General features: G+C 41.4%; 1 protein-coding gene across 1 annotated transcript in view; it reads right to left on the bottom strand.

Moving 5' to 3' along the window:
- LOC129556406 (ADP-ribose glycohydrolase MACROD2-like) overlaps positions 1 to 12184 on the bottom strand; it is a 1168845-nt gene that overhangs the window by 209889 nt on the left and 946772 nt on the right. Inside the window, exon 6 of the mRNA XM_088844309.1 lies at positions 5293 to 5337. Within this exon, the coding sequence (XP_088700435.1) occupies positions 5293 to 5337 (45 nt within the window). The remainder of the gene's footprint in view (positions 1 to 5292; positions 5338 to 12184) is intronic.

Raw genomic sequence — 12184 nt, 5'->3', positions numbered from 1 at the left:
GGAGTAACAGGCAAATTTGGCCCTGGAGCATGGAATGAAGCAGGGCAAAGGCTAATAGAGTTTTGCCAAGAGAACGCACTGGTCATAGCAAACACCCTCTTCCAACAACACAAGAGAAGACTCTATACATGGACATCATCAGATGGTCAACACCGAAATCAGATTGATTATATTCTTTGCAGCCAAAGATGGAGAAGCTCTATACAGTTAGCAAAAACAAGACCAGGAGCTGACTGTGGCTCAGATCATGAACTCCTTATTGCCAAATTCAGACTTAAATTGAAGAAAGTAGGGAAAACCACTAGACCATTCAGGTATGACCTAAATCAAATCCCCTACAATTATACAGTGGAAATGACAAATAGATTCAAGGGACTAGATCTGATAGACAGAGTGCCTGATGAACTATGGATGGAGGTTTGTGACATTGTGCAGGAGACAGGGATCAAGACCATCCCCAAGAAAAAGAAATGAAAAAAAGCAAAATGGCTGTCTGGCGAGGCCTTACAAATAGCTGTGAAAAGAAGAGAAGCTAAAGTCAAAGGAGAAAAGGAAAGATATACCCACTTGAATGCAGAGTTCCAAAGAATAGCAAAGAGAGATAAGAAAGCCTTCCTCAGTGATCAGTGCAAAGAAATAGAGGAAAACAACAGAATGGGAAAGACTAGAGATCTCGTCAAGAAAATTAGAGATACCAAGGGAACTTTACATGCAAAGATGGGCTCGATAAAGGACAGAAATGGTATGGACCTAAAAGAAGCTGTAGATATTAAGAAGAAGAGGCAAGAATACACAGAAGAACTATACAAAAAAGATCTTCATGACCCAGATAATCACATGGTGATTGATCACTCACCTAGAGTGATGATCTAGTGTGCGATGATCACTCACCTAGAGCCAGACATTCTGGAAAGGGAAGTCAAGTGGGCCTTAGGAAGCATCACTACAAAGAAAGCTAGTGGAGATGATGGAATTCCAGTTGAGCTATTTCAAATCCTAAAAGATGATGTGGTGAAAGTGCTGCACTCAATATGCCAGCAAATTTGGAAAACTCAGCAGTGGCCACAGAACTGGAAAAGGTCAGTTTTCATTCCATTCCCAAAGAAAGGCAATGCTAAAGAATGCTCAAACTACCGCACAATTGCACTCATCTCACACGCTAGTAAAGTAATGCTCACAATTCTCCAAGCCAGGCTTCAACAGTTCAAATTTTAGAAAAGGTAGAGAACCAGAGATCAAATTACCAACATCCATTGTGTTATCAAAAACGCAAGAGTTCAAGAAAAACATCTACTTATGCTTTATTGACTGTGCCAAAACATTTGACTCTGTGTATCACCACAAACTGTGGAAAATTCTGAAAGAGATGGGAATACTAGACAACCTGACCTGCCTCTTGATAATACTATATGCAGGTCAGGAAGCAACAGTTAAAACTGGACATGGAACAACAGACTGGTTCCAAATAGGGAAAGGAGTACATCAAGGCTGTATATTGTCACCCTGCTTATTTAACTTATATGCAGAGTACATCATGAGGAACGCTGCGCTAGATCAATCACAAGCCTGAATCAAGATTGCCAAGAGAAATATCAATAACCTCAGATATACAGATGACACCACCCTTATGGCAGAAAGCAAAGAAGAACTAAAGAGCCTCTTGATGAAAGTGAAAGAGGACAGTGAAAAAGTTGGCTTAAAACTCAACATTCAGAAAACTAATATGGCATCTGGTCCCATCACTTCATGGGAAATAGATGGGGAAACAGTGGAAACAGTGACAGGCTATTTTGGGGGGCTCCAAAATTACTGCAGATGGTGACTGCAGCCATGAAATTAAAAGACACTTACTCCTTGGAAAAAAAGTTATGAACAACCTAGACAGCATATTAAAAAGCAGAGACATTACTTGGCTAACAAAGGTCCATCTAGTCAAGGCTATGGTTTTTCCAGTAGTCATGTATGGATGTTAGAGTTGGACTATAAAGAAAGCTGAGCACTGAAGAATTGATGCTTTTGAACTGTGGTGTTGGAGAAGACTCTTGAGAGTCCCTTGGACTGCAAGGAGATCCTACCAGTCCATCCTAAAGGAAATCAATTCTAAATATTCATTGGAAGGACTGATGCTGAAGCTAAAGCTCCTATAATACTTTGGCCACCTGACTCATTTGAAAAAACCCTGATGCTGGGAAAGATTGAAGGTGGGAGGAGAAGGGGACGACAGAGGATGAGATGGTTGGATGGCATCACTGACCCAATGGACATGAGTTTGAATAAATTCTGAGAGTTGGTGATGGACAGGGAGGCCTGGTGTGCTGCAGTCCATGGTGTTGCAAAGAGTCGTGCATGACTGAGCAACTGAAGGGAAATGACCAGTTTTTTCAATCTACAGTTCTTTCAAATCATAAGCTATCCTGAGTATAGTAATTGATATTTTTGCCTTTGTCTTTATGTTTTACAAAAGGGAAGCAGAGTCCTTGTCTTAAGTTGAATTTTCTCAGAAGACAAAGAGACAAATGTTTGAGTGCCAGTACTTAAGTTGAGAGATTATGCCAGGAAGCAACAGAGGGGAGCAAGGAAGTAAGACCAGAAAGGGAGGACAACCAATAAGTATATTCATGAGAAAGTTCAGCTGTGGACAATTCATTTCTACCAGAAGCCTGTGGGCAATAGTATTGAATCCCACTAATATTACATATCGCCAATGATACTGGAAATGTGAATAGTCTGATTTAAAATGTGTGTGTGAAATACACACAAATTTTAAAAACTTAGTATGGAAAAATAAAGAATGCAAAAATATCTGACCAATTTTATATTGCTATGTAGAAATGATAATATTTTTGATACGTTACATGCAGTGTTAATTTCACTTGTTTATTTTTACCTTTGTCAAGGTGACTAAAAGAAAATCTGAAATTATCTGAATTATCAGGCTTCACTTTGAGGCTCCTGTTCCATTTCTACTGGGCAGTGCTAGTCTGGGACATGCCTCAGATGCATCCTGCAATGGTATTGATCAACCATCTCCTGCTCTACCTTGGCTGAGAGGTACTCCAGAGAAGTTAACTCCCTGATACTTTGAGTTTTCTTTCATGAACAGAGACAAGAACTTTCCTTAGCAAGCTGCCCGTATTGCATAGCAACCAGACTGCCAAGGGGGCTCCAGCCCAGAGCCGCTGTCTTGTCCCTCCTCCCCCTCCTCCATTCCACTTCTGACTTTGAGATCCTCCCTCTGCCTACCAAGCCCCCTGAATCCAGGGCCCTGGGGAGACCAGAGGCACAAGAGTGGATAGAATGTCAGATCGTTGTTCCAGGGAACTGTTACTACCAAAAAGAACATATATTATTCCTCCACGAGGACAGTGGGAGGTCAGGTGAGGGATAGCGATTGGACTTCACAAGGAGAAGGATGATCTTAACCAAACCTTGCCCAACGAGACTGTCTGCCTCACAGTTTAAAGAGCTCCCTGTTTGTGGAGCTGCTTGGAACCAAGGTGTCAGTGATTTGTAGGGAGTCCTGGCAGCAACAGGAGGTCACAAAAAATGAAGATCTCTAAGATATCTATTTCAGTTCTGAGAACAGGCCCCATCTCACGTCTAGAGCAGCGTGACGCCAAAGTGAGAAACACGGGGCTCTCGTCCCATAGAATGGAGCCCTGTATTTTCTAATATCTGTCAGATATGTTGAGTAAACAAAGTGATCACCAAGTATTCAAGGAACATTTCAGGTATGTATCTCATTCAGTCCCCGGAACAAGACACTATGGTAAGAGTTATTGCCACTGGAAGCGCAAACTGAGGCTAACAGAGAAAACTCTAATTCAAAATCTTTAAGTGGAGAAGCCAGGATTGAATCCAGGCCAACTGATTGATATATTCATTATCAAGCTCGTATTGAACTTAGACCAGAACCAATGTTTTTAACCTAGATTGCTCTCATCAAACACTGGTCTTTTTTTTGAGGAGCAGGCCTGTATGTCACTTTCTGATAATGAGAACAATATATCATATGAACAAAATGCATTTTCCAAAGATTCCCTCAACCATTTTTCAGGTCCTACCTGCTATACAGACCCTCACTGATTCCCATCAGGAAACTGAGTCTATTCTCTGTTCCTCTGATGCTAGGTGGGCTTGTGAAGAACCATTCCAAAGAAAAGAGTGTGGTGGAAGTAATTCGATGGGATTCTTGAGGGTGAGTCTTAAGATAGGAATGTGTCTGGTTCACTCACTCTCTAGATAAACCAAAAAGAAACCGGCCACTGGAAGGAAGCCCAGAACACAGAAGTAGGCCATGCACAGGTATTTCAGAAAACTGCCCCAGCCAATGTCTCAGGTGACAGGCCTGTCAATCACCAGCCAGACATGTTGCTGCTGCTGTTCAGTTCCTAAGTCATGTCCGACTCTTTGTGACCCCATGGACTGTAGCCCGTCAAACTCCTCTGTCCATGGGATTTCCCAAGCAAGAATACTGGACTGGGTTGCCATTTTCTCCTCCAAGGTATCTTCCTAACCCAGGGATCGAACCCAAGTCTCCTGCTTGGCAAATGGATTCTTTACCACTGATCTTCCTATGAAACCCCACCAGCCAGACCATACATGAGTGAACAAATCTTCTGGTGATTCTAACCCCCAGCTGCTGAGTCTTCCTGTTGAGGCCTCAGATTCTGTGAAGCAGTATTATCAAACCAGCCCTGCTGTGAATTTCTGACCCACAGAATATATCAGCATATATGTGAGTGCTTTAGCCACTAAGTTTTGGGGGTGACTTGTTATACACTTCCATTAACGACATCATGGTCCATTTCTACCTTAGCTCTCAGGAAGCTCGACGTCAAGTTTAATGCTCAAATACAGTAAGTTTGTTAGTTATGAATGGGGCTTCCATGGTGGCTCAGATGGTAAAGAATCCACCTGCAAAGCAGCAGACCCGGGTTTGATCCCTGGGCAGGAAGATCAACCTGGAGAAGGAAATGGCAACCCACTCCTGTATTCTTGCCTGCAGAATCCCATGGACAGAGGAGCCCAGTGGACTATAGTCCATGGGGTCGCAAATAGTTGGACATAATTGAGAGACTAACACACACACACATACACAAACACACACATACACATACACACACACACACACACACACATTAGCTATGAGTTAGAAAGACCACTTCCTTATTTTGTAACCTTGAGTGTACATTTCTGTTAGCCTTATTTGGTCTTTCTTTGGAAGATATAATGTGTACATCAACAACAAAATGATCCTTATTTATCCCCTAAGAATAAAAACATTAATACCTGAATCTTCTTTCATGTCAGCGTCTTCTTCTTCATTATTATCATCTATTAAAAAAAAATAAGGAAAAAGAAAAACTCATATGAAAGCTAGAAATACCACTATTCTCCAATTTGGCTAAAAAAAAAAAATCAAACTAAAGAAAACATTTAGTAGAAAAGAATATTAAATCATGACTTTCCACTGACTTATATTATCATGCTTAATTAGGAAGAAAGTGTATACATTAGAGCACAATTTAACAACTAGGGTTTATATTTCCTTTAGAAATTATTACATATTTTATAAGAAAATATATATGCAATAATCTGTTTCACTTATAAAAGTTATATATGGTCACTTTGATCACTTCAATTCCTAAAAAAATAAAAATCACAGATTTTAAATGTCACATTTTCTGCATTTAATAAAGGTGTGTATGCTCACCTGAAGTACCTAAGGAATTCAGGCATCACCATTTTATTGTAGGCTGACACACCATCCAACCCTTGCCCTGCACCAGGAAACGTGCTTGCTTGCTAGGCATGCAAACCCACACCTTTAACCATGTACTTTCAAGTGTCCCTACCAGATGTTCCATTAACAACTCTTTCACTTAACCCCACTCATCTCATCTTCTAGTTAAGTCCCTTTGACAGGACCCAGACGAATGCTTCCTCTGCCTGCTGAGTGACGGATTTACTTTTCTGAATTTCTGAACTGTTATATGTTATCACCTCCTCTCCTTATATGCTCCTCACACCCCACCAGTGCCACGTCCTGTCCTATTTCCATATTTCTCCTCCACTCACATCACTGCACCCAGATCCCAACTCTCAGTGCCATTCGCCTTCTCTGTTTTTTGGTTTCCCAACTGTCCAGCTCTTCTTCCCACTTCTGACACCAATCCCCTTTACACGTAGCTGTCAAATCAGTCTTAAAACACTGCTCTCATCTGATTCACAACTAATAGACAACCGTTCTCTGTCTAATGGGAAAAGCCTAAATCTGTGGAGTAACACTCGAGGCCGACAACACCTGGTTCCAGCCACTCTCTCAGTCTCACCACCCCTGTTCCACTCATGCTGCCAACTGCGCGCCTGGCCATGCTCAGCTCTCCCTTATTTTCTGAGGCCTCCTTTAGCTTCCTTCCTCCTGCCTCTGTCCTGGAAGAAATGCTTTTCTCCATCTCTGTTCACACTTATACTTCCAGGCCAACATGAGGCACCGTAACATCTGCTCCACCCAAATTTGAATGAATAATGTTCTCTTTGCTACCTTATTTTCACTGCCTTCTGAGTATGGACTTTAAGGGCCTTTAGGCTTAGATCTGTATACTGGCTCCTCCACCCACACATTCACCAGGTATGTGTTCTTGGAGAAATTACCTAATATTCCTGGGTTTCAAGGCAACCCAGCTGTAAAGTGAGATAATAATAGTGCCTCCTACAGACAGCTGTTGTGAGGATTAAATGATATAACATGAAACACTAGGACAGCGACTAAAACATCCTTTAACTCTAAATATTAGCTATTATTATCATCAAATCCCACGGCCTAGTAACTCGTAAACTGTCTGTTTTCCATAGGCTCACCTCTAGATCATAAATCCTACAAAGATAAAGAACATTTCCTGTGTTCTTTTGTCTCCCATGGCACCTAATCCAATTGCTTATACATTGGAATCAAAGAAATTTCTGCTGAATTAAATTTTTGTGATTTTTGTTTTGTCTTTATCTCATTTTGTATTAGCCAAACTGGAGAATTATTAGTTTATGTTTTCTAAGTGTTTCCTGCATATCAGGACAGCATTTATTTAGAAGATGGTCTGTAAGCAAAGGGACTCGGTCAAGATTTGCAACTTCCTAGCCACATTTCCCAGAGAAGGCAATGGCAAGCCACTCTAGTACTCTTGCCTAGAAAATCCCATGGACGGAGCAGCCTGGTGGGCTGCCGTCTATGGGGTCACACAGAGTCGGACACGACTGAAGTGACTTAGCAGCAGCAGCAGCAGCCAGATTTTCAGTGGTCATGTATGGATGTGAGAGTTGGACTGTGAAGAAAGCTGATCGCCGAAGAATTGATGCTTTTGAACTGTGGTGCTGGAGAAGACTCTTGAGAGTCCCTTGGACTGCAAGGAGATCCAACCAGTCCATTCTAGAGGAGATCAATCCTGGGTGTTCATTGGAAGGACTGATGCTAAAGCTGAAATTCCAATACTTTGGCCACCTCATGCAACGAGTTGACTCACTGGAAAAGACTCTGATGCTGGGAGGGATTGGGGGCGGGAGGAGACGGGGACGACAGAGAATGAGATGGATGGATGGCATCACTGACTCGATGGACATGAGTTTGAGTGAACTCTGGGACTTGGTGATGGACATGGAGGCCTGGCGTGCTGTGATTCATGGGGTTGCAAAGAGTTGGACACGACTGAGAGACTGAACTGAACTGAACTGAATAGTATTTTGATGAACATGAATATATAGCTATTTATTTAAGTACCTATTTATTAAGTACCTATTGCCCATTTCAGTTCAGTTCAGTTCAGTCACTAGTTGTGTCCAACTCTTTGCAAGCAGAATGATTTCATATTATTTAAACATAGATAGCATATTAAAAAACAGAGACATTAATTTGCCAACCAAGGTCCGTCTAGTCAAGGCTATGGTTTCTCCAGTGGTCATGTATGGATGTGAGAGTTGGACTGTGAAGGAAGCTGATCGCCGAAGAATTGATGCTTTTGAACTGTGGTGTTGGAGAAGACTCTTGAGAGTCCCTTGGACTGCAAGGAGATCCAACCAGTCCATTCTAAAGGAGATCAGTCCTAAATATTCATTGGAAGGACTGATGCTGAAGCTGAAGTGAGCCAGATTTATTCAATATGATATTCCTCAAAGTGTTAATTATTAATGAAGATTCAGTTCAGTTCAGTTCAGTCGCTCAGTCGTGTCCGACTCTTTGCGACCCCATGAACCACAGCATCCCAGGCCTCCCTGTCCATCACCAACTCCTGGAGTTCACTCAATCTCATGTCCATTGAGTCGGTGATGCCATCCAGCCATCTCATTCTCTGTCGTCCCCGTCTCCTCCCACCCCCAATCCCTCCTAGCATCAGACTCTTTTCCAGTGAGTCAACTCTTCGCATAAGGTGGCCAAAGTATTGGAGTTTCAGTTTTAGCATCAATCCTTCCAGTGAACACCCAGGAATGAAGATTAGAGATATAATAACAGAATTGGAAAATGCATTTAATTTGAAGTGTTACACAGATAATTCTTGATGGCCACAGTTACATTTCAAAGAATTAAAATTTATTTCATTCAGATTGTTAGAAACAGTTGTGATTTTCTACATAATTTCTTTTTTTTCATTTTTTTTATGAATATAATTTTAGGAGGAAGAATAGGTATTTCTTGGAAATGTGGTTTTCTAATGAAATGATTACTTAAATTCTACAAAGTAAACTCTTCACAGATTTTTTTCTAAACTTAATATATTAAAATAGAATTTTATTTTCCAAAACTTCCTAAAATATCTAGAATCATCTCTATGACAACAGACCCTCTGGAATCTCAGAGTGGGATGGAAAAGACTATATTTTCTAGGGGAAAATAAAGGAAATGTCAAAGATCTCTCTGATTGCTCCCCTTGTATCCATCTGTCCTTCTGATAAACACTAATTTGTAGCCTAGTGTGTGCAAGGCTTGTGTTTGGGGAATAGAAAACACAAAAATAAATCAGACACTTAAATAAAACCTTATCTAGAAACTTATCAAGAGTAAGGAAACTAAGACATGCAGAAAAATTCAAACATATGATGCAGAGTGGTCATTGCCATTACAAAAGGTGCCAGAGGAGGGATAGATGCTTCGAGTCAAGGCTACTGGAAAGGGTTCTCAGAAAATGTGACCTCAGAGCTTATATTTGAAAATAGGCTCTATTGATAGCTCAGGGATGATAAAATCGCCATTCTTCTAGAGTTGGTGATACATGTAAAGTGCTTATACAGAAGGGACACTCGATAGATACTGGCTGTCACTGCCATCATGTCATTATTATTACTGCATGTACTACCTGACCGTTTACTGGCCACTACTGTGTGCCAGAACCATGGGAGGCTTTGGAGATAGGAGATGACACTCCCCTCCCTCAAAGACCTCGCAAAGAAGTGGGTGGCACAGGAAAGCAAAACCAGAAAGCAAGGGAGCCGGAAGCCTTGTATGCAAATCCTGTCAGTCACTCTGTAAAAGGCTGCCCTGGAGGGGAGGGTAATTCCATGACATTTCTCACTCCCCTGCTGGTATAAAGATTTCACATGAATTTTGTTTCAAGTCTGCTTCTGGGGGTTAGGTATTCAAAGTAAGACAAGGTTAATGGAGCTCAAGCAGAGGGAAATGCAGCTAAAAACACTGGGATGTGAACAGTCAAGATGCTTTGAAGGCAATAAAATAGCTCTGAATGGCTGAAGGGAGAATTTACAGAACTCTTGATAAAGTGATCTGTTCTACTATTGAAGGGTCTTCTCTGGTTCATGCTGAATATGGTGGTTAATTTTATGTATCAACATGACTGGACCATAGAGTACCCAGATATTTGCTGAACACTATTTTGAGAGTGTCTGGGAGGAGGATTCTGGATGAAATTAACATTTGAATCCATACTGAGCAAAGCAGATTGTCCCCTCTAATCTGGATGCATCTCATCCAGTCTGTTAGGCTGACCCTCCCCCAAGTAAGAGGGGACTCTTTCTGCCAGACTACCTACCTCTGTGCTGAGACACTGAATATCTCGTGTCTTTGACCTCAACCTGGAACAAGGGTCTTCCTGGGTCTCAAGCCTGTCAGCGTCTGTATTGAAACTACACTATCGACTCTTGGTTCTCAAGCTTGCCCACCACAGATCTTGGGACTTGTTAGCCTTCATAACTGTGGGAGTCATTTCTTTATAATATATCTCTTTCCATATCTATACTGTTGGTTCTGTTTCTCTGAAGAATCTTGATTACTATACCAGGTTGAAGCATTTAAAGTGCATCCTGAGAACCAAACAACTTTAAGCAGAGAAGTAACATACCATCCACTGAGTGATAACTTGTTTTAATGAGAGAAATTTACTTAAAAATGCCTTCATATTTTGGTATTCGTGTTAAAATCAAGCAAGAGTACTTTGGTCTGCAAAGCACCTAATGTGCCATTACTTATTAATGAAATCCAGTTTAGTACAAGTACAACATTATTCAACATAATGTGCTCACTGGAGCCATATTTATTCAACACATTTCTAGTAATAATTTTTTTCAAACAAAAGCTGGAACCAAAAGACAATGCACAAAAGAAGATGACCATCTATGGAGATGGGAGCCATGCCATTCAAACTTGGAAAGGAGTTAAGACATGTCTGGAGCATGGGCAGACAGCTGCCCTCTCTAACAGTTCTTCAAGCATCCTACTTCTTTGTTAGAGGACAAAAATAAAAGGTTCTCAGCCAAAGTGATACCATTTCAAAATAGAGAGCAATCCATCAGCTGGTATTATTCTGTGTGTTTAGAAATGCCAACTCCAGAAAATCCCCTTTCCTTCCTCTGCCAGGGCTTCCTTGTTAGCTCAGTTGGTGAAGAATCCACCTGCAATGCGGGAGATCTGGGTTCAATCCCTGGGTTTGGAAGATCCCCTGGAGAAGGGAACAGCTACCTACTCCAGTATTCTGGCCTGGAGAATTCCATGGACTGTATAGTCCCTGAGGTCTCAAAGAGTTGTACACGACAGGCGACTTTCACTTCACTTACTCTGCTAAGGGCACCCAGAGACTAAGGCTCAGTTTCATCTTAAGGGGCCTCTTTGATATGAATTTCATAATGGATAGAATTTTTATTCACCTCATTGTCAGATTAACCTGTTGAATTCTTTACAGAAAGTACAAATATGACTAAAGTTCTTATTTAGATCAAATACAAGTATGAAAAACAACTTGTTTTCAGTAATACCTAGCTTTCTACACTTCAGAAGCCCCTTCATAAGGCAGCATTTAACCTACTTTCACAGCTATCTACTTTATATTTTATGGGAGATTGAGTTAATACGAAAGATAGTTTGGCTTAAAGATATCTGTCTTTGAAGAAGGTAAATAGTAACAAATGGTCCCACGCTTCCTTGAAAAACAAAGTATACCACGGGTTTTGCAATGACTTGGGGTTTGCCTCTTACTTCTCTATTTACCTAGAGTTTCCATAATTAATGCAGTCTTTGAGGGAAGTAAAAAGAAAACAAACAGACAAACTACAAAACCCCACAGAACTTCAGTCTAAAGTGCGGTCTCCGGACCAGCAGCATCATTGTCATCACCATCTGATAACTTGTTAGAAACACAAGTTCTTGGGTCTCATTAAAGTTCAGAAGTTCCTGGGGAGGGACCCATCACTCTGTGTTTTAATAAGCCCTCCAGGTGATGCTCATATAAGCTGATATTCCAAAGTACTATCTGAGTGCTATTAAGAGGAGAATCTTTCAAAAGCAGTAGCTGCCTCACTGTACATCCAAGCTAAGCTAACTTGGATGCTTAACCAGTACTGACGCTGGTAAGGATGCCCAAACCACAAGAGACAGTTCTTCTCCTTATAAGGTAATATGTGCTTGAAATTACCCAGCTAACACATAGCTGGAAGGCATGGTTATCATGGTCCATGGCCGGGACCCTCAGATTGGCTGAGGGACATGTACATGGATGGACGCTAGCTCCCGCTTCATTCAAAGAGGCCTGTGGGCATGGACAAAGGAGTGTGTTACGAGGGAAAGTTACCCTCATGGACTATTAAGGCAGCCTCTCCACTCCCAGGCAGGGGGTGGCTGGAGGTGGGGGAAATGAATGACAGGCACGTGAAATAGATAACGCACCACTGTCGCCAAAACTTCAGGGGC

The sequence above is a fragment of the Moschus berezovskii genome, chromosome 15 (assembly GCF_049115385.1).
Source record: "Moschus berezovskii isolate FMDL1 chromosome 15, NW_MosBer_1.0, whole genome shotgun sequence".
NCBI lineage: Eukaryota > Metazoa > Chordata > Mammalia > Artiodactyla > Moschidae > Moschus > Moschus berezovskii.
This window is presented reverse-complemented; position numbering and strand designations above follow the sequence as displayed.